At 36.2% G+C, this 23840-nt stretch overlaps 1 protein-coding gene across 15 annotated transcripts in view; it reads left to right on the forward strand.

The window, feature by feature from the left end:
• Positions 1-23840, forward strand: part of STXBP5L (syntaxin binding protein 5L) — a 466532-nt gene that overhangs the window by 187593 nt on the left and 255099 nt on the right. For 10 of the 15 annotated variants that reach the window (XM_055568317.1, XM_055568321.1, XM_055568318.1 and 7 more), the window contains exons 5-6: positions 2960-3034; positions 3611-3711. In XM_055568317.1, the coding sequence (XP_055424292.1) occupies positions 2960-3034; positions 3611-3711 (176 nt within the window). The remainder of the gene's footprint in view (positions 1-2959; positions 3035-3610; positions 3712-23840) is intronic. The other 5 variants (XM_055568319.1, XM_055568323.1, XM_055568330.1 and 2 more) reach the window with 1 other exon arrangement.

Genomic DNA, 23840 nt, shown 5'->3' on the forward strand with positions numbered 1-23840 from the left:
CTGACTCTGTGTTGACCCCATAGATGGCAGCCCACCAGGCTGCCTACCCTGTTCCTATTTTTATAGACCTATGGTGATGAGGAACTCCCTAAAGACAAAGTTTATAAAGCTCAGAAAGTGTAGTTGATGGCTGCTTAAGGCCTTCTTGACTCATATTTTTACAGTGGATCCTTTAGTATTCTAGAACTCTTTTATGTTAAGTGAGTCAGTCAATACAAAAATGTTCTAAGAGTTTATGCCATACCAAATTTGAGCACTTAGCAGATGGGGCTCAATATGTTGAGAGAAAAATATGAGGTATCATTGGTGGTTTTCTTATGGCATGAATGATGATCTTTTATTTGACAACTCTGTATTTGCATATATATATATCTTTCTAAGAATTTTTACTCATAAACATGGGTAAAATATTTCATATAGTTTTGTATCAGTGATACCTGAGATATGAAAAATTTATGATACTGAGACATGTCCATGTTTTACTTTTCTTGACTCAAAAATCTTTCTCAGAAGGCTGTGAGATTCTCCTTATTGCCAGATCTAGGATATTTCATGTGGTATGCATATTTGCTATGGGGTACCAAAATGAGAGAGGGAAATAAAGAAGAGCAGGGAAAATATTTTTTTTAATATTTTATTGTAATAGCTAGTCATTAGTATCTAGAATGGCAGCCTTTTTGAAATCTCAGTGTTACACTGTAGCTCCCAAACTGTGGGAGATGGTGAAGGACAGGGAAGCCTGGTGTACAGCAGTCCATGGGCTTGCAAAGAGTCAGACATGACTGAGTGACTGAACAGCAACAACTTTATAGCTCCTAGTTGAACGATCTCAGTCCTTTGCCTTCTGTATAGATATTTACTGGTAAACATAAATTGTTTCCAGGTGATTTTCTCTGTGTCCTGTCCTCTGAGAATTGTCTTCAAGGCCTTAAATTTGTCTCTGTGCTGTTACATATGGAGAAGGCAATGGCACCCCACTCCAGTACTTTTGCCTGGAAAATCCCATGGACGGAGGAGCCTGGTGGGCTGCAGTCCATGGGGTCGCTAGAGTCAGACATGACTGAGCGACTTCACTTTGACTTTTCACTTTTCATGCACTGGAGAAGGAAATGGCAACCCACTCCAGTGTCCTTGCCTGGAGAATCCCAAGGACGGGGAAGCCTGGTGGGCTGCCGTCTATGGGGTCGCACAGAGTCGAACATGACTGAAGCGACTTAGTAGCAGCAGCAGCTGTTACATAACTAAGAATAAATAAAGACAAGCCTTCAAAACTGACAAGCCTGCCAGTGTTTATGTTGTCTGTCCTGAACTACTCACCTTAATCTGCCTTTAAATTCAATTTCTGGACCTTTTCCCAAACTTCCTAGCCTCTGACCTCATGACACATGTTTTTATTCAATATTTAATCTTCACAGATCTTCATTAGCAGTGCTTCTTATAGATTTGTTTTTGTAAATGAGTCCTAGACACCCTGCTGATGGGTGTTATGTCTCTGCTGGCACTGTTACGTTCAGAGGTTCTGTTTACTTCCCTTAAATGCTGTTATCTCCTAGTTTTATCATAGTATTATTAATACTGACTTCCTTCCTATATTATATATTCAGCTATTACACTAAGATATTATTAAACATCTGGTTTATTTTACTTTCATTGCCTTTGGCATAGTATATATGTTTTGTATAGCACGAACTACATTTTATTAATTTCATGTATCATGAAATGATGTTATGTTTTATTCATTTTGTATATCATGGCCTATCGTCACCCTGTCCCAAATGAGTTTCTACCTTCCTGAGAAATGAAGTCACTGTTCTATAACTCAGAAAAATTGTAGCTCATCAAGTACTTCTAAGAAATCCTAATAATTTTCTAGTTTGAATATGTAAAGTATTTGAGAACAGCTTACAAATAAAGCAAGCATACAAAGACAAAAATCCTCAAGGTGTGTGTAGGATTCATTTTATTGCATGGAGTGTAATTACCTGTGAGATCATGTTAAAATGTATGTATCAATGTATACCTCTTTGACTATGTGTAATTTACATATTTATATACAAATATGCAAATTACATATATTTTAAAACATTTTAATGGTTTTACTCTGTTATGATTGTTGTTTTAAAAGCTATTCTTCTCTGAGACTAAAATCATAGTTATGTATTGAATAATGTCAAGAGAACCATCACAAGACACACGAGCATCTGTTTGTCTTAGGAATTGTTATGGAAGTGTCATTTAGATTCCTATATTCATTAATTCCTAAAGAAGAAATAAATTCTAGGAATTTCAGTATAGCTCTTTCTAGCATTTACATGGGCTAATCATTTTGATATCTGTGGTTGAGTTAATTAACTATGAAAGGTTACTTGTAACACAGTACTTTGAAAAATATAAGCATTTTAGATATCTCAGGACTACCATGACTGCGCAAGATCAGTTTTACAGAACACACTCAGTACTCTAGAGTAGCTTCAGGCTCTGACACAGGGCAAGCATTGACATTTTTTGCTGGGAAATTCGTAATGGCAAAAGTTCTGACATAGTTTTAAGATGATCTTAGTTAACTCTGAAATAAATAGTTTAAATATATGTATAAGAAGTCATACATGGCAGCTGGTTCTGCCTGTGTTGTGTCTGCCATACTAATAGGTAGAACCCATCCTATTTTAAATATTTGAAGTAGGATTCATTTGTATTTGGAGGTTTTGTATAAAAAGGCTCTTATTATTTTTGTAGTTATACTGAATTCTAGTTGGAAAAATGTTTACTTTTACTACAAATGTTTTCTTTTGTCACAGATGAATCTTCTTGAACTATGAAGACAAATTAAATTATATCAAGTATACTTTTTAGGAAGAATATGTACATCTCAACTGTATAGAAAATTTTTAGAAATGGTGAATTTTTATGTGATTAGATTGCAGTTTTAAAACTGAATTAGATATTTGCTTCTCTGTAGAGCTACATGCGGAGAAGGCAATGGCACCCCACTCCAGTACTCCTGCCTGGAAAATCCCATGGATGGAGGAGCCTGGTAGGCTGCAGTCCATGGGGTCGCTGAGGGTCGGACACGACTGAGCGACTTCACTTTCACTTTTCACTTTCATGCATTGGAGAAGGAAATGGCAACCCACTCCAGTGTTTTTGCCTGGAGAATCCCAGGGACGGGGGAGCCTGGTGGGCTGCCGTCTATGGGGTTGCAGAGAGTCGGGCATGACTGAAGTGACTTAGCAGTAGCAGTAGCAGTAGAGCTACATGATATATATGTAAATAGTAGAAACAAAAAGGAATAGTTTTTCACAAAGAAAAGATAAGAAATCTTTAATAGTTACAATGATGCTTATAATAGTAATCCCTCTATTGATAAATGCATATTCCTTGAGCTAATCATTCTCACCAATCCATATATGGTAGTTTACCTGCTTCTTCTACTCTTAGCATTCTTAGGCTTCCTGATTGAAATATGTTCATTGTCCTTGCTTGTATTTCTACATTATATAAATATAAATAACTTAAAGGGCACTGAAAAATTCAGTACATTAGTTTAGGTTTTGCTTCACAAAAAACATAAATTAAGTAAATCACTCATTTTGTCTTCATTTTGTTCCAGGGTGCTTTGGTCAGTGCAAGTTCAGACGATACACTTCATTTGTGGAACCTTAGACAAAAAAGGCCAGCTATTCTTCATTCTCTCAAATTTAACAGAGAACGGTAAGAATGTAAGAGTTACACAGTTTCTTAATGTATAAGAAAATGATTTGCTGAACAGGTTTCAGGTTAATTTTTGAAAAAAAAATTTTAAATAATTTTAATAGCTCTAAGTAATATTTATGCTTGCTTTTATAATAGTTTATTTACATAGAAAATTCACTGATATAGGTTCAATCATATTCTAGTGGAGAACTCCTAGCATTCTACTCTTCTCTGTAAACCAGGACTTCAGCAATGGGTGATATGTTCTCTTTCTTAGGCCAGGGTGCCGAAAACTCAGACCTAAAATTTAAAAGTCAAGTAAATACTGAATGTATTTCTACACTTTTTGATCTTGGAAGTTACCTCCTACACTTTCACTTATTTGCTTAAATTTTTTTTTTACCTTAAAAAATATGAGACAGAGATTTTAGACATCCAAAATTGTTGGTACTAAGTGTTGAGCAACATTATACATTCAAGATTAACATTTTCAGAGATGAAAATAAGATTGATAAGAATTCAAATTCTTCCATTTTAGAGTGAAATAATAATTGGAAAAAAATTAACAGGTATGGAACAATTATCAGAACAGATATGGAAGAATTATTAGATTTTATTTGTAAGTGTGCAGAATTTTAATGTTTCTAGTGTTTGTTTCAACCAGAGCTAGAATATCACAGACATCTACTTAGCTGATAATCCATCTCAAGATGAAGTAAATTTGTATTTTATTAACCATCTCTGTTATTTAACTATCAAATGATTTGATTTTTTTTATTATTTGGGAAGCAGTCAGGCTTTTTGCAGTGATTATGAAGGGCTAGCACAGGAAAATTTAATATTAATGAAAGAGAAAGAAATCTCTGAGAGGTAAGTTTACACAAATTAGCAAGTACTAGTCACAACTGAGGTAGGTAGATAATAGAGACAGTCACTGCTGAGAACTCAAGAAAGTACTTATTTTATTTTGTTGAATGGTTATAGTTCATATGGAATCATCACCATATAGGCAGAGCTTAATGAAGTAAGTGTTTTTTTTGGTTTGATGAGAAGAAAGAATGGCGTGTATACAGACATTCTTTTTTCTACCTGGAACTTTTTATTCTCATTTGCATATTACTTAACCTTCAATGTTCTGAGTAATATTCATGAGTATTATAATTCAGCATCAATGAAAGTTTTTATTATATCCAGTATTTTTTGAGTGGAGAAAATTTATATTTTAGCTATTTGCTAAAACTAGGTAGAACTTCTTTCTTCATATTTGATCTAATTTTGGTTTATTTTATCTAAATTTTAAAATAAGTAATGTAGCAGAAATTTCATAATATGAAAAACTGAAAGATCAGTCAAGAGTTGTTATATGTTTCCTTGTATCTTTACTACTAAAAATAGTACCTACTCAGGTATTGCCATATTGATTTTATCTCTCTCTGCTTGTAGCATTTTTTGTTTGTCAATATTTTGAGTAGATCTGACCCTACAATTTTATGTAGATAAGCAGAATGAGTTTTTTTCCCCCTTATAACTGGATTGTTGAAGGAAATGTTCTGGTTCCTCTTAAAGCCATTTTGGGGAGAAGAAATGATTAATGATGATGATTTCCGATTATAATTTTATTAACTCAATTGAGGTGTATTTAACTGGTAGCATTATAAAAGCAAGCTGACAGATTTTGGACAGATGTAAACACTGGGAACTTTGTAGGCATTACCTATATTTTTAATTAACTTTTGTTGGGATATAGTTGGTTTACTAATGTTGTGTTAGTTTCTGCTGTACATCAAAGTGAATCTATTATATGTATACATATATCCCTTCTTTTTTAGATTTCCTTCCCATTTAGGTCACCACAAAGCATTAAGTAGAGCTCCCTTTGCTAAACAGTAGGTTCTCATTAGTTATCTATTTTATACATAGTAGTGTGTATATCGGAGAAGGCAGTGGCACCCCACTCCAGTACTCTTGCCTGGAAAATCCCATGGACAGAGGAGCCTGGTAGACTGCAGTCCATGGGGTTGCTAAGAGCCGGACACGACTGAGCGACTTCACTTTCACTTTCATGCATTGGAGAAGGAAATGGCAACCCACTCCAGTGTTCTTGCCTGGAGAATCCCAGGGACAGAGGAGCCTGGTAGGAGGCTGTCTATGGGGTCGCACAGAGGCAGACATGACTGAAGTGACTTAGCGGCAGCAGCAGTGTGTATATGTCAATCCCAAGCGCCCAATTCATCACAACACCTCTTCCTCTTGGTATACCTAAGTTTGTTCTCTACATATGTCTATTTCTGCTTTGCAAATGAGTTTATCTATACCATTTTTCTAGATTCCACATGTAAGTGATTTTATGTGATATTTGTTTTTCTTCTTCTGATTTACTTCACTCTGTATGACAATCTCCAGATCTATCCACGTTTCTGCAGATGGCACTATTTAGTTCCATTTTATGGCAAAGTAACAGTCCAGTGTCTATATGTACCACATCTTTATCCAGTCTTCTGTTGATGAACTTTTAGGTTGCTTCTGTTTCCTGGCTATTGTAAATAGTGCTGCAGTGAACATTGGGGTGCATGTATCTTTTTGAATTATGATTTTCTCTGGGTTATATGCTCAGAAGTGGGATAGCTGGGTCATATGGCAGTTTTGTTTGTAGATTTTTGAGGACCATCCATACTGTTCTCTATAGTGGCTGTACTGATTTACATTCCCACCAACAGTTCCCTTTTCTCCACATTCTCTCCAGCATTTATTATTTGTGACTTTTTGATCATGGCCATTTTGATCAGCGTGAGATGATAGCTCATTGTAGTTTTGATTTGAATTTCTTTAATCTTAATAATTAGTAATGTTGAGCATCTTTTTATGTATTTGTTGGCCATCTCTATGTCTTCTTTGGAGAAATGTCTATTTAGATCTGTGCAATTTTTCATTGGGTTATTATTTTTTTATATTGAGCTACATGAGCTGTTTATATATTTTGGAGATTAATCCCTTGTTGGTTGCTTCATTTGCAAATGTTTTCTCCCATTTTGAGGGCTGTCTTTTTGTTTTGTTTATGGCTTTTTTTTGCCATGTAAAAGCTTTTAAGTTTAATTAGGTCCCTTTTTTTTTTTATGGTTATTTTCATTACTCTAGATGGTGGTTCAAAAAAAATCTTGCTGCAATTTATGTTAAAAGTGTTCTGCCTGTGTTTTCCTCTAAGACTTTTATAGTGTCTGGCCTTGAATTTAGGTCTTTAATCCATTTTGAGTTTGTTTTTTGTTACTAAGTGTAATTTCATTATTTTACATGTAACTATCTGGGGTTGCCTATTTTAATGCTTACAAAAACGTGATATTTATCATTTTGAGAGAGATAAATTATCTTAACATTGAGAATAATCATTAATGTGACTATTTATTGTGGAGAGAATAAAAATCCTTAAATGTATGGTGAAGGCAAGGCTTAAGTCAACAAAGAAGAATTTAAACAAGCATCTTTGGGAACTCTCAGTTCAGTTCAGTTCAGTCGCTCAGTCGTGTCTGACTCTGCAACCCCATGAATCGCAGCACGCCAGGCCTCCCTGTCCATCACCAACTCCCGGAGTTCACTCAAACTCACGTCTAAGCCCTCCTAAATAGGCCATTTAACTATATAAATTTCTATATACCTGTCAACTGAAAGACAGATATACAGTGTGAGAGTTGTGAGCGAAGTTTTCTTGAGGGTCTTACTGGGAACTATATGGCCTGGAAGATAGCCTCTCAGATAGCTTTGAGGAACTGCTGCAAAAATGGTACTGAGGAACCAGTATCTATATTAATTTTTTTCACTGGAAGAAACATAGAGTCAGGCATAAAAGATTATTGCTAATCAAAAAGAGAAGACATCTTAAGTTAATGATGTAAGTGCTTCTCTATGTATGGGAAGATGTAAGAATCTGGGACCATTGAAATTCTTTGTTAGATACGAGTCTTAACTGTCTTTGGGCCGTATATCCAAAACAGAATGCTGCATCCTGTTTTTCTCTCTCCTGAATTCCCCTCTGGGTGTACTTGCAGTGAGTTGTTGCAGCTTAATCCTTGTATGACTGGAATGTTGGGCAACATTCTTTCATATCTTTATGCTTATGTAATATACATATATACATATTTAGTTTACATAGTTTGTAAATTTTAGTGTTTTTTTTTTAAATAGAGCACCTTCAGTCTTTGGTTTTATAATCTTTGAAGGTGGCAACCAGGCTTAAATTGTTGATGATCCTTGGGTCCTCTCATATCTGACTTTATAAACCTAAATATGGAAGAAAAACTTTTTATTTCTGTGATGTATGATCTGAAAAATGAATAAAATCAAGCATTCACCTTTTAAGGCATATTAACAGTCATTGCTATCACTGATCATAAATTGTGTAACATTGGGGAAAGCCTAGAATTATTTTATATGGTTTTCAAGGAAAATTCAACAGGAAGACCAGGATATACAGATCATAAAGTATTTGTACTTATTATATCAGTTTATTCTTTTTCTATCTATAATATTCTGATAATTAATATCATCAAAACATTTCTAAGTAATATTAGTTAGATTTCCAGGCAGAAATATTTTGTTAAGAACCTTATTTATGAAATCTCTAGCAAACTTGACCCATCAGTGTTGGCTTTGGGAACTATTTATAACCCAAATTTTAAAAACTGTATTGCTTTATAAAGATAATATGAATTATTTCTCTTTAAAATTTTTCTTAAGTTATTAAAATATTTGCCTGGTTAGACATTCAAAGATAAAAAACATATGTGCAGTGAAGGATCTTTCTTCCTTACATATAAGCAAATGTATATGTAATGTAATTTTCTATTTTATGTATTTATAGACAAATATGAAAGTATCATACACTTCTGTTACACAGGTTATAACATGCAAACAGTTTTGTACCTTGTTTTCTCTCTATATATTCTCAAGACCATTCCTTACCAACACATAAAATGTTTCCTTATTCTTTTCTTGTGTGTGTATGCAAATATTACCAAACCATCAAGACTGTGTAAATATTAATTGTATGCCTCAAAATAATTTTACGTTCATGTAACAAACACACAGTTCAAGAAAGAGAAAATGACTAAAACCACAGAAATCCCTCTGTGTTAAATAATTATTACCTAACCCTCAAATGTAACAAACACTATTTTGATTTCAAAAACTGTTGGTTTTGACATTTATAGAAATGAAATTATACATATATACTTGTTTGTATTTGGCACCTATGCTCAACATTATATTTGGAAGTTTCACTCACGTTGCATGTAGTTTATTATTTTCATTGTTATGTAGTATTCAATTTAATGGGTATTCTTTGATTTGATTAACCATTCTACTTCAATATACCCTGGTTATATTTTTGTATTTCCATTTAACTTTTAGAAATTGCTTGTCAGATTCCACAAACACACTTGCTGAGATTTTGATTAGAAGCTGTAGGTCAGTCTGGGGAGAATTGACATTGCCTTGATGATGGAGAATGGCAGTATTGCTTGACTGTTGTTGACAATGATGACACTGATTCATTGGATGAATCACAGACAGGGGATTGAACATGGTATATATCATATCCCACCACTTACTTAGGTATTCTTTGATTTCTCTAAATAACATTTATAGTTTTCTCTGTAGGGGTCTTCTACATTTTTGTTGTGTTTAGTCATAAATGTTTGATAATTTTAAATGCTATTGAAAATTGTACATGATGATAAAATGATGATATATCTAATGTAAGTTGTACATGATAATTAAATTATATGTCATTTTCTGTATTATTTTTGTTAGAATATAGAAATATAATTTATTCTTTTTTCTATATTCTGTTCTGTGGCAGTGATTTCCACCATTCTGTCATCCAGGTAATTTATCCGATCTTCTGCTGCAATTTATTCTGCTATTGATTCCTTCTAGTGTATTACTCATCTCTGTTTGTTCTTTAGTTCTTTTCAGTCTTTGGTAAACATTTCTTGGATCTCCATTATTTTTCCTAGATCCTGTATCATCTTCACTATCGTTATTCTGAATTTTTTTCCTGGAAGATTGCCTATCTCCACTTCATTTAGTTGTTTTTCAGGGGTTTTAACTTGTTTCTTCATCTGGGACATACTTTTTGCTTTTTCATCTTTTTTTTTTTAAATTTTATTTTATTTTTAAACTTTACATAATTGTATTAGTTTTGCCAAATATCAAAATGAATCTGCCACAGGTATACATGTGTTCCCCATCCTGAACCCTCCTCCCTCCTCCCTCCCCATACCATCCCTCTGGGTCGTCCCAGTGCACCAGGCCCAAGCATCCAGTATCGTGCATCGAATCTGGACTGGCGACTCGTTTCATATATGATATTATACATGTTTCAATGCCATTCTCCCAAATCTTCCCACCCTCTCCCTCTCCCACAGAGTCCATAAGACTGTTCTATACATCAGTGTCTCTTTTGCTGTCTTGTACACAGGGTTATTGTTACCCTCTTTCTAAATTCCATATATATGCATTAGTATACTGTATTGGTAATGTGCTTTTTGTTCTAGCCACTGTGGGACTGTGGTATTTCTTGCTTCTTCTGTCTGCCCTCTGATGGAGGAGGCTAAGAGGCTTTTGTAAGCTTCCTGATGGGAGGGACAGGTGGTGGGAAAAACTGGGTCTTGCTCTGGTGTGCAGGGTCTTGCTCAGTGAAGCTTTAATCTAATTATCTGCTGATAATTGTTGTACTCCCTGCCTGTTAGTTGTTTGGCCTGAGGCAACACAGCCCTCTGTCTATGGTCAGGTTGATGCCGACCTCCAAGAGGATTTACTCTAAGGGGGACCTCCCAGACAGGTGCTCCTGTCCCTGTGGTGAGCCCCTGCCGACCCACACCTCCACAGGAGACCGTCCAACATTAGCAGATAGTTTTGGTTCAGTCTCCTGTGGGATCACTGCTCCTTTCCTCTGGGTCTTGGTGCATGCAAGATTTTGTTTTGTGCCTTCTAAGATTGGAGTCTCTGTTTCCCTCAGTCCTTTGGAAGGCCTATAAGCAAATCCTGCTGGCCTTCAAGGTCAGATTGCCTGGGGATTCACAGTCCCTTTGTTGGATGCCCAGGCTGGGAAGCCTAATGTGGGGTTCAGAACCTTTACAACAGTGGGAGAGATTCTTTAGTATTACTGTTCTCCAATTTGTGGGTTACCCACCTGGCAGGTATGAGATTTGATTTTATCCTGATTGTGCACCTCCTACTATCTTTCTGTGGCTTCTTTGTTTTTGGACATGGGATATCTTTTTTTGGTGGGTTCCAACATTCTCCTGTCAATGATTGTTCAAGAGCTGGTTGTGATTTTGGTGTTCTTGAGGGGAATATGAGCGCATGTCCTTCTACTCTGCCATCTTGAACTGAAAGTCCCTGGAAATATAATTTATTTTTATGTGTTGACCTTGTATCTAGTGACTTTGCTTAAATTCAGTGAGTAATTCTAATAGCTTCCTGTAGACTTTCCTAGGTACACAGTCATCTTCAAATAATAAGTTTTATTTTCTTCTTTATAGTTTCATATGTATTTATTTTTATTATTGTACTGGGGTTAAGACCTTGTATTAGTTATTTATTGCTATGTGACAATATTACCACAAACTCAGTGGCTTAAAATAGCATGCATTTTTTTTTTTTTTAACAGCATGCATTTCTTATCTGAGTTTCTATGTCTGGAAACTAGGAGTGGCCTAGATGAGTTTCTGTATCAGGATCTCACAAAACTACAATTAACATGACTTTCAGGGCTGTGGCCTCATCTGAGGCTTGATTGGGAAAGGATCTATTTTCAAACTTATTTGGTTATTGGCAGTGTTCTGTTCCCTAGGAAGTTGGTGGATTGAAGGCCTTAATTTTTGCTGGATGCTGACCAGAAACCACTGTCAGTTGCTTGCCATATGTCTTTCTCCAAAAGCCAGCCGACAACCTAGCAGCTTCCTTCTTCAGAGCCAGTAACAAAGAGAGTCTTCTGATAAGATGAATGTTACAGTCACATGTAATTTAGTCATTAAAGAGATATCTCATGACTCTTGCCATATTCAACTGATTAAAAGCAAATCACAGGTCCTGTACACACTGAAGGGGAAGTGGATTTATGCAAAGGCAAGGATATCAGGAAGTGGTGATCATGGGGACAGCATTGGAATCTGTTCATCATAGGCTTCCAGTACAATATTGAATAAGAAGTTCAAGGACAATGTTTTTTTTTAGGGAGATTATTTTTTATTATTTCATTATTTAGTATATATTTGCTGTAGGTTTTTAAATAGATACTCTTTATTATCAAGAAGTTTCTTTTGCTCCTAATTTTTATAAGGATATATATATATATTAAAATCATGAATGAATGCTGAATTTTATAATTAGTTCTTATGCATCTATTGTGATCATGTCATTTTTTCTTTTTTAAAATCTGCTAATGTGATAAATGACATCACTTGATTTTTTGCATGTTAAATGACTCTTGTATTCCCAGAATAAATATAACTTTTGTGATATATTAGCATTATTATATGTGCTCCATTTGCTAATGTTTTTCTAATAAGTTGTTTAAGGGTTTAATATCTATGTTAACAAGAGCTTAGCATAGAAATTTCCTTTCTTTTGAGTTCTCTGCTAGGTTCTCATGTCATAGTTATTTTCATCTTATAGAATGGATGGGGAAATGTTTCCTCTTTTCTATATTCTATCAATACATGTGAAAGATTGGTGTTATTTCTTCCTTAAAATTTGAAAAAAAAAAAAATGAAGATTCACCAGTTAAGCATCTGAACCTGGGTTTTCTCTGAGGTAAGATTTTAAATGACATATTCATTTCTTTAGTAGGTTTAGGAATATTCAGATATTCTTTTTTACCTTTAGTCAGTTTTGGTAAGTTGTGCTTTTGAAGAAATTTATCCTGTTCATCAAAATTTTTAAATTTATTGGCCTTCACAGTAGTATCTGTAGTGATTTCTTGTCTTTTATTCTTTTTTTCTTCCTTTTAAGTCAAGGTAAAGCTGATTTACAATATTGTGTTTGCTTCAGGTGTACAGAAAAGTGATTCAGTTATATATATATATTTTTTTTTCAGATCATTTTTCATTATAGGGGAATGAGATAAGCTATTGAATATTGTTTCCTCAGTTATACAATAAATCCTTGTTACTAATCTGTTTTGTATGTAGTAGTGTGTATTCATTAACCCCAGGCTCCTAATCTATCCCTCCACGTCCCCTTTGGTAACCATAGTTGGTTTTCTATGTCTGTGAGTCTGTTTCTGTTTTGTAAATAGATTCATTTGGATTATTTTTTTATATTTCACATATAAGTAATATATAGTATTTTTCTTTGTCTGACTTCACTTAGTATGATATTATCTAGGGCTATCCATGTTGCTGTAAATGACAATATTTCATTCTTTTGTGACTGAGTAATATTCCATTTTGTGTGTGTGTGTGTATCCACATTTTCTTGTTTAAAATTTTTATTTTATATTAGGGTATGGACATGACTGAGCAACTGAACTGAACTGAACTGATAGCTGATTAACATGTGTTATTTTCAGATGTACAGCAAAGTGATTCAGTTATACATATGTGTGTGTGTGTATTTTTCAAACTCTATTCCCATTTAGGCTGTTAGAGAATACTCAGAAGAGTTCCCTATACTATACAATAGATCCTTGTTGGTTATCTATTTTAAACAAAATAGAGTGTATATATCAGTCAAAAACTTCCGATTTGTCCCTCCCCCACCACCTTTCCCCTATGTAGTCATAGGTTTGTTTTTTAAGTCTGTGAGTCTGTTTCTTTTGTATAAATAAGTTCGTTTATATCATTTTTTTAGACTTCATATACAAGTGATATCATATGATATTTATCTTTCTCTGTCTTACTTCACGTATTATTATACTCTCCAGGTCCATCCATGTTGCTGCAAATGATATTATTTTGATAATTTTAATTCCATCGTATTTATGTACCACAACACATTTCTTTTTCCATTCCTCTGTAGATAGACATTTAGGTTGTTTCCATGTCTTGGCTCCTGTAAACAGTGCTGCAATGAACATAGGGGTTCATCTATCCTTTCAAACCATAGTTTTCACTTTTTTTTCACACCCTCTCCAGCATTTAGTTATTGTTTGTAGACTTTTAAAATTTATTTATTTTAGTTGGAGGCTACGTACTTTATAATATTGTAGTAGTTTTGCCATACATTGACATGAATCAGCCATGGGTGTACATGTGTTCCCCATCCTGAGCCACCCTCCCACCTCCCTCCCCATCCCATCCCTCTGGGTCATCCCAGTGCACCAGCCCTGAGCACCCTGTCTCATGCATCGAACCTGGACTAGCGGTCTGTTTCACGTATAGTAATATACATGTTTCAATGCTATTCTCTCAAATCATCCCACCCTCGCCTTCTCCCACAGAGACCAAAGGACTGTTCTATATATCTGTGTCTCTTTTGCTGTCTCACATATAGTATGGTTATCGTTACCATCTTTCTAAATTCCATATATATACGTTAGTTGGTTCCAGTTGAGCTATTTCAAATCCTGAAAGATGATGCTGTGAAAGTGCTGCACTCAATATGCCAGCAAATTTGGAAAACTCAGCAGTGGCCACAGGACTGGAAAAGGTCCGTTTTCATTCCAATCCCAAAGAAAGGGAATGCCAAAGAATGCTCAAACTACCGCACACTCACTCATCTCACACGCTAGTAAAGTAATGCTCAAAATTCTCCAAGCCAGGCTTCAGCAATACATGAACTGTGAACCTCCTGATGTTCAAGCTGGTTTTAGAAAAGGCAGAAGAACCGGATATCAAATTGCCAACGTCCTCTGGATCATTGAAAAAGCAAGAGAGTTCCAGAAAAACATCTATGTCTGCTTTATTGACTACACCAAAGCCTTTGACTGTGTGGATCACAATAAACTGTGGAAAATTCTGAAAGAGATGGGAATACAGACCACCTGACCTGCCTCTTGAGAAACCTGTATGCAGGTCAGGAAGCAACAGTTAGAACTCGACATGGAACAACAGACTCCTTTTCCTAGTATGTCAAGGCTGTATATTGTCGCCCTACTTGTTTAACTTATATGCAGAGTACATCATGAGAAACGCTGGACTGGAAGAAGCACAAGCTGGCATCAAGATTGCCGGGAGAAATATCAATAACCTCAGATATGCAGATGACACCACCCTTATGGCAGAAAGTGAAGAGGAACTAAAAAGCCTCTTGATGAAAGTGAAAGTGGAGAGTGAAAAAGTTGGCTTAAAGCTCAACATTCAGAAAACGAAGATCATGGCATCTGGTCCCATCACTTCATGGGAAATAGATGGGGAAACAGTGGAAACAGTGTCAGACTTTATTTTTCTGGGCTCCAAAATCACTGCAGATGGTGACTGCAGCCATGAAATTAAAAGATGCTTACTCTTTGGAAGGAAAGTTATGACCAACCTAGATAGCATATTCAAAAGCAGAGACATTACTTTGCCAACAAAGGTTCGTCTAGTCAAGGCTATGGTTTTTCCTGTGGTCATGTATGGATGTGAGAGTTGGACTGTGAAGAAGGCTGAGCACTGAAGAATTGATGCTTTTGAACTGTGGTATTGGAGAAGACTCTTGAGAGTCCCTTGGACTGCAAGGAGATCCAACCAGTCCATTCTGAAGGAGATCAGCCCTGGGATTTCTTTGGAAGGACTGATGCTAAAGCTGAAACTCCAGTACTTTGGCCACCTCATGGGAAGAGTTGACTCATTGGAAAAGACCCTGATGCTGGGAGGGATTGGGGGTAGGAGGAGAAGGGGACGACAGAGGATGAGATGGCTGGATGGCATCACTGACTCGATGGACGTGAGTCTGAGTGAACTCCAGGAGTTGGTGATGGACAGGGAGGCCTGGCGTGCTGCGATTCATGGAGTCGCAAAGAGTTGGACATGACTGAGCAACTGAACTGAACTGATACTGTATTGGTGTTTTTTTTTTTTTTTTTTTTTTTTTCTGACTTACTTCAATCTGTATAATAGGCTCCAGTTTCATCCACCTCATTAGAACTGATTCAAATGTATTCTTTTAATGGCTGAGTAATATTCCATTGGGTACATGTACCACAGTTTTCTTATCCATTCGTCTGCTGATGGACATCTAGGTTGCTTCCATGTCCTGACTATTATAAACAGTGCTGCAATGAACATTGGGGTACACATGTCTCTTTCAATTCTGGTTTCCTTGGTGTGTATGCCCAGCAGTGGGATTGCTGGGTCATATGGCAGTTCTATTTCCAGTTTTTTAAAGAATCTCCACACTGTTCTCCATAGTGGCTGTACTAGTTTGCATTCCCACCAACAGTGTAAGAGGGTTCCCTTCTCTCCACACCCTCTCCAGCATTTATTGTTTGTAAACTTTTGGATAGCAGCCATTCTGACCGGCATGAAATGGTACCTCATTGTGGTTTTGATTTGTATTTCTCTGATAATGAGTGATGTTGAGCATCTTTTTATGTCTTTTAGCTATCTGTATGTCTTCTTTGGAGAGATGTTTATTTAGTTCTTTGGCCCATTTTTTGATTGGGTTGTTTATTTGTCTGGAATTGAGCTGCAGGAGTTACTTGTATATTTTTGAGATTAATTCTTTGTCAGTTGCTTTGTTTGCTATTATTTTCTCCCATTCTGAAGGCTGTCTTTTCACCTTGCTTATAGTTTCCTTCGTTGTGCAAAAGACTTTAAGTTTAATTAGGTCCTGTTGTTTATTTTTGCTTTTATTTCCATTACTCTGGAAGGTGGTTCATAGAGGATCCTGCTGTGATTTATGTCGGAGTGTTTTGCCTATGTTTTCCTCTAGGACTTTTATAGTTTCTGGTCTTATGTTTAGATCTTTAATCCATTTTGAGTTTATATTTGTGTATGGTGTTAGAAAGTGTTCTAGTTTCATTCTTTTACAAGTGGTTGACCAGTTTTCCCAGCACCACTTGTTAAAGAGATTGTCTTTTCTCCATTTTATATTCTTGCCTCCTTTGTCAAAGATAAGGTGTCCATATGTGTGTGGATTTATCTCTGGGCTTTCTATTTTGTTCCATTGATCTATATTTCTGTCTTTGTGCCAGTATCATACTGTCTCAATGACTGTAGCTTTGTAGTATAGCCTGAAGCCAGCAGGTTGATACCTCCAGTTCCATTCTTCTTTCTCAAAATTGCTTTGGCTATTTGAGGTTTTTTGTATTTCCATACAAATTGTGAAATTATTTGTTATAGTTCTGTGAAAAATTGTTTGTAGAATTTTGATGATGGCCATTCTGACTAGTGTGATGTGATATCTCATTATGGTTTTGATTTGTGTTTCTCTGATAATTAGTAGTGTTGATCATCTTTTCATGTGTTTCTTGGCTATCTGTATGTCTTCTTTGGAGAAATATCTGTTTAGGTCTTCTGTCTATTTTTTGATTGGGTTGTTTGTTTTTTTGATACTGAGCTGCAGGAGCTGTTTGTAGATTTTGGAGATTAACTCCTTGTCAGTCATTTGATTTGCAAATATTTTCTCCCATCCGGTGACTCCTCTTTTTGTTTATGGTTTCCCTTGCTGTGCAAAACCTTTTGAGTTATATAGGTCCCATTTGTTTATTTTTGTTTTTATTTCCATTAGTCCAAGAGATGTATTGAAAAGTTATTGCTGTAATTTATGTCAAAAAATGTTCTTCCTATGTTTTCCTCTAGTTTTGGGAGGCAAGATGCCTCTGGTTTGATTCTCAGGCAGGTAGTTTATGGCTCAGAGTTCTGTTAGTTCTTGCCCTGGAGAAACAAAATGAATTTGTACATTAATAATGATATCTGTGGTAAGTGTTTTAGTATATTAATGATGTTATCCACAACAGAAATTTTAGTCATTTGACTGTGGTTGAATAGTATTCAGTACTCTTGCCTGGAAAATCCCATGGATGGAGGAGCCTGGAAGGGTGCAGTCCATGGGGTTGCAAAGAGTCGGACACGACTGAGCGACCTCACTTTCACTTTTCACTTTCATGCATTGGAGAAGGAAATGGCAACCCACTCCAGTGTTCTTGCCTGGAGAATCCCTGGGACGGAGGAGCCTGGTGGACTGCCGTCTATGGGGTCGCACAGAGTCGGACATGACTGAAGCGACTTAGCAGCAGCAGCAGCAACAGCACAGAATTGAAGTCAGAGAGGACAAGAAAGGGAATAAAGTTGTGGTTTCAATTTTTTTATGAATGAGGGCTGCAATTTTTCAAGTGTTTTCCTACATCGATTGATAATGATTTTTCTTCTTTAGATGTGTGATATAATTAATTACATTAATTGATTTTCAAATATTGAAATAGTCTTACATACCTAGAATAAATCATATGGAGTTATCAGTCAGTCAGTCAGTTCAGTCGCTCAGTTGTGTCCGGCTCTTTGCGATGCCTTGGACTGCAGCACGCCAGGCCTCCCTGTCCATCACCAATTCCTGGAGTTTACTGAAACTCACGACCACTGAGTCAGTGATGCATCCAACCATCTCATCCTCTGTCAACCCCTTCTCCTCCCACCTTCAATCTTTCCTAGCATCAGGGGCTTTTCCAATGAGTCAGTTCTTCGTATAAGGTGGTCAAAGTATTGGAGTTTCCAGCTTCAGCATCAGTCCTTCCAATGAATATTCAGGACTGATTTCCTTTAGGATGGACTGGTTGGATCTCCTTGCAGTCCAAGGGACTCTCAAGAGTCCAACACCACAGTTCAAAAGCATCAATTTTTGGCACTCAGCTTTCTTTATAGTCCAACTCTCACATCCACACATGACTACTAGAAAAACAATAGCCTTGACTAGATGGACCTTTGTTGGCAAAGTAATGTCTCTGCTTTTTAATATGTTATCTAGCTTGGTCATAACTTTTTTTCCAAGGAGTAAGTGTCTTTTAATTTCATGGCTGCAGCCACCATCTGCAGTGATTTTGAAGCTCCCCAAAATAAAGTATGTCACTGTTTCCCCATCAATTTGCCATGAACTGACAGGACCAGATGCCATGATCTTTGTTTTCTGAATGTTGAGTTTTAAGCCAACATGGATTATAGTGTAGAATTATCTTTATACATTTGAAATTTTTGATTTGTTAATATCTTGTTGAATATTTTTCTATGTATGTTCATGAGAGTCATTGGTCTGTAGTTTTCCTTTCCTGTAATATCTTTGGTTTTGGTATTAGCTAACCTTAAACTATGGCATAATTGCACACATCTCACATGCTAGTAAAGTAATGCTCAAAATTCTCCAAGCCAGGCTTCAGCAATACATGAACTGTGAAATTCCAGATGTTCAAACTGGTTTTAAAAAAGGTAGAGGAACCAGAGATCAAATTGCCAACATCAGCTGGATCACTGAAAAAGCAAGAGAGTTCCAGAAAAACATCTATTTCTGCTTTATTGACTATGCCAAAGCCTTTGACTGTGGATCACAATAAACTGTGGAAAATTCTGAAAGAGATGGGAATCCCAGACCACCTGACCTGCCTCTTGAGAAACCTGTATACAGGTCAGGAAGCAACAGTTAGAACTGGACATGGAACAACAGACTGGTTCCAAATAGGAAAAGGAGTACGTTAAAGCTGTATATTATCACCCTGCTTATTTAACTTCTATGCAGAGTACATCATGAGAAACGCTGGGCTGGAAGAAGCTGGAATCAAGATTGCCGGGAGAAATATCAATAACCTCAGATATGCAGATGACACCACCCTTATGGCAGAAAGTGAAGAGGAACTAAAAAGCCTGTTGATGAAGTAAAAGTGGAGAGTGAAAAAGTTGGCTTAAAGCTCAACATTCAGAAAACGAAGATCATGGCCTCTGGTCCCATCACTTCATGGGAAATAGATGGGGAAACAGTGGAAACAGTGTCAGACTTTATTTTTTTGGGCTCCAAAATCAATGCAGATGTTGACTGAAGCCATGAAATTAAAAGACACTTACTCCTTGGAAGGAAAGTTATGACCAACCTAGATAGCATATTCAAAAGCAGAGACATTACTTTGCTAACAAAGATCCATCTAGTCAAGGCTGTGGTTTTTCCAGTGATCATGTATGGATGTGAGAGTTGGACTGTGAAGAAAGCTGAGCACCGAAGAATTGATGCTTTTGAACTGTGGTGTTGGAGAAGACTCTTGAGAATCCCTTGGACTGCAAGGAGATCCAACCAGTCTATCCTAAAGGAGACCAGTCCTGGGTGTTCATTGGAAGGACTGATGCTGAGGCTGAAACTCCAAAAATTTGGCCACCTCATGTGAAGAGTTAACACATTGGAAAAGACCCTGATGCTGGGAGGGATTGGGGGCAGGAGGAGAAGGGGACAACAGAGGATGAGATGGCTGGATGGCATCACCGACTCGATTCACTTGAGTTTGGGTGAACTCCGAGAGTTGGTGATGGACAGGGAGGCCTGGCATGCTGCGATTCATGGGGTCACAGACTCAGACACGACTGTATGACTGAGCTGAGCTCAACAGAACCTTAGCCTCAGAGTTGCCTATGCTTCTATTATCTGGAAGAGACTACAGATAACTGGTTTGTTTTTTTTTCCTTAAGTGTTTAGTGGAATTAACTAATAAATGTTTAGTGGAATTCACTAATGAACCCATGTGGGCCTGGTGTGTTCTTTCTTTCTTTTTTTTTTGTGAAAGATTATTAATTTATTCAGTTTCTTTAATAGATGTAACCCTACTGTGTGACTGAACAACACTGACTCCATTTTGTCAGCTCTATCTTAGGCCTGAGGTACTAATCCCATCTCTTTCTGTGGGACTGACCTTTAGCTTACTCACAAGAAATATGACCAAACCAGGTAAGTCCCCTATCAACTTTTACGTTAGCAGCAGCGGCATCATTAGCAGCATCTGTTACAATAGCTGAAAGAATGCCTTCTACTGATACAGATGCTTAATGGTCATGAAACCCTGCTAGGTTGGGAGGAAACCCTGGTTCCTATTTGTGTGGACATGCTTCTCACTTAGTAATCAGATTCTGTAAACACAGAATTTGTGTTTACAAAAAGGGCTTTGAGCCTTTTACATCTCTCTATACTCCTTTCCTGGGCTTCCCTGGTGGCTCAGAGGTTAAAGCATCTCCCTGCAATGCGGGAGACCCGGCTTCGATCCCTGGGTTGGGAAGATCCCCTGGACAAAGAAATGGCAACCCACTCCAGTACTCTTCCCATGGAGGGAAGAGCCTGGTAGGCCATAGTCCATGGGGTCGCAAAGAGTGGGACACGACTGAGCCACCTCACTTCACTTCATACTCCTTTGACCTCCTTGTAGTGTAGCTGCAGTTGTCTGCCCAATCCTGCCTTTGTGTAAGACACCCCAAATAAACTTCATAATTGCACTTTATAGAAATGCCGCCTTCATTTTTCAGTCTTAAAGTTCCTTCTCAGTTTGAGGATGTTATTCAGTATCTCAACCTCCCAATACTTATTCAGATTATCTACTTTTCTTTGCATGGGTTTTAGTAATTTGTTATCTTTAAAGTAGTTAGACCATTTCATATATGTTATCAAACTTGTAGACAGAAAATTTTTCATAGTATTCTGTAATGATCCTTGTAATATCCATGGGATTAACATGATGATCCTCTTTGTTTCTGACATTGGCAATTGTGTTTTCTCTCTCTTGCTCTTGGGGACGGGGGAGCCTGGTGGGCTGCCGTCTATGTGGTCTCACAGAGTCGGACATGACTGAAGCAACTTAGCAGGCAGCAGCCACAGCAGCCTGGCTAGAGGCTTATCAATTTTATTAATCTTTTCAAAGAGCAAGCTTTGGTTTTGTTAATTTTCTCTCTCTCTCTTTTTTTTTTTTACTTTTGCTCTAATTTTTACTATTTATTTTATTATTCTTGCTTTAGTTTTAAATTGCTCTCCTTTCTCTAGTTTCCTAAGGTATAATGTTAGATTATTGGTTTTAGAACTCTTTCTTTAAATTTAACTTTTATTTTATATTTTATATAATTATATATTTATTTCATTTTATGGTTTTTATTTTATTTTATAGTTGATTTACAATATGTTTCAGGTGTACAGCAAAGTGGTTCAATTATATATACACATACATATATCCATTTTTTACATTCTTTTTGCATATAGGTTATTACACAGTATTAAATATAGTTCCTTGTGGTATACAATAGATTCTTGTTGATTATCTATTTTATATATAATAGTGTATGTATGTTAATCCTGAACTTACAGTTTATCCCTCCCTTCTGCCTTTCCCCTTTGGTAAGCATATGCTTGTTTTATTTTCTAAAACATTTACTTAGTGCTGTAAATTTTCCTGTTAACACTGCTTTTACTGTATCCTGTAGATTTTGATTAGTTCTGTTTTCAACTTAGTTAAAATATATAAGTATTTTCTTGAGATTTCTTCTATGAACCATGCTTTATCTAGATATTTATCTCTAAGTGGGTAGGGATTTCCCAGATATCTTTCTGTATTTGATTTCTAGTTCAGTTCCATCATGTTTTGAAAATTCACTTTATGTAATTCCTGTGTTTATAATTTGCTAATGTGTGTTTTATTTCAGAATGTGTTTGCCATAGTAAATATTTCATCTGAGCCTAAACAGAATATATTTTGTTGTTTTTAGTTGGAGTAATATAGAAATGTCAGTTAGATCAAGTTGGTTGCTACTGCTGTTCTGGTCACCTATATTCTGACTTTCTGCCTGGGTGTTGGAGCCTCCAACTAATTTTCTAACTGACTTTCTGCCTGATGTTGGAGTCTCCAAATATATGAATAAATTCTTCTCTTTGTTTCTGCATTTCTATCAGTTTTTTTCTCATGTATTTTAATGTATGTTGTTAGGTGTATATACACTAAGATTTGTTACATCTTCTTGGAGAATTGACCATTTTATCATAATTTTATGCCCATCTTTATCCCTGATAATATTTATTATTCCGATGTCTGTTTTGTCTAAAGTTAATATACCTATTTTAGTTCTTTAACTTTCTTTTGATTAGTGGTAGCATGTTATATTTTTCTGTTTTCACATATAAGTGAAAACATACAGTATTTGTCTTTCTCTGTCTGACTTATTTCACTATGTATGATACTCTCCAGGTACATCCATGTTGTTATAAAAGACAAAATTTTATTCTTTATATGGCTGACTAATACTCCATTTTGCATATCTCCCCCACCTTTATTCACTCATCTGTTGTCGGACATTTAGCTTACTTCCATATCTTGGCTATTGTATGTAATGTGAACCTTGAGGTACGTATATCTTTTTGAATTAGTGTTTTCGTTTTCTTTGGATAAATACCCAGAAGTGGATCACTGTATCAGAATTTTTAAGAGTTTTTGTTTCACTAACACATTGTTGATTTTTTTCCTCATCTATTTAAAAAATCTCTATCTTTTGTCAATAGTCATTTACATGTGATTATCAAATAGTTGAATTAATATCTGTCATATTTGTAACTGTTTTCTATCCATTGCACTTATTCTTTCTTTTCTCCCCCTTTTGTACCTTAGTTTTTTTTTTTTAATAATATTTATTTATTTATTTATTTATTTAAATTTTATTTTATTTTTAAACTTTACATAACTGTATTAGATTTGCCAAATATAAAAATGCATCCGCCACAGGTATACATGTGTTCCCCATCCTGAACCCTCCTCCCTCCTCCCTCCCCATTCCATCCCTCTGGGTCGTCCCAGTGCACCAGCCCCAAGCATCCAGTATCGTGCATCGAACCTGGACTGGCAACTCATTTCATACATGATGTTTTACATGTTTCAATGCCATTCTCCCAAATCTTCCCACCCTCTCCCTCTCCCACAGAGTCCATAAGACTGTTCTATACATCAGTGTCTCTTTTGCTGTCTCGTACACAGGGTTATTGTTACCATCTTTCTAAATTCCATATATATGCGTTAGTATACTGTATTGGCGTTTTTCTTTCTGGCTTACTTCACTCTGTATAATAGGCTCCAGTTTCACCCACCTCATTAGAACTGATTCAAATGTATTCTTTTTAATGGCTGAATAATACTCCATTGTGTATATGTACCACAGCTTTCTTATCCATTCATCTGCTGATGGACATCTAGGTTGCTTCCATGTCCTGGCTATTATAAACAGTGCTGCGATGAA

This window comes from Bubalus kerabau, chromosome 2, assembly GCF_029407905.1.
Source record: "Bubalus kerabau isolate K-KA32 ecotype Philippines breed swamp buffalo chromosome 2, PCC_UOA_SB_1v2, whole genome shotgun sequence".
Taxonomy (NCBI): domain Eukaryota; kingdom Metazoa; phylum Chordata; class Mammalia; order Artiodactyla; family Bovidae; genus Bubalus; species Bubalus kerabau.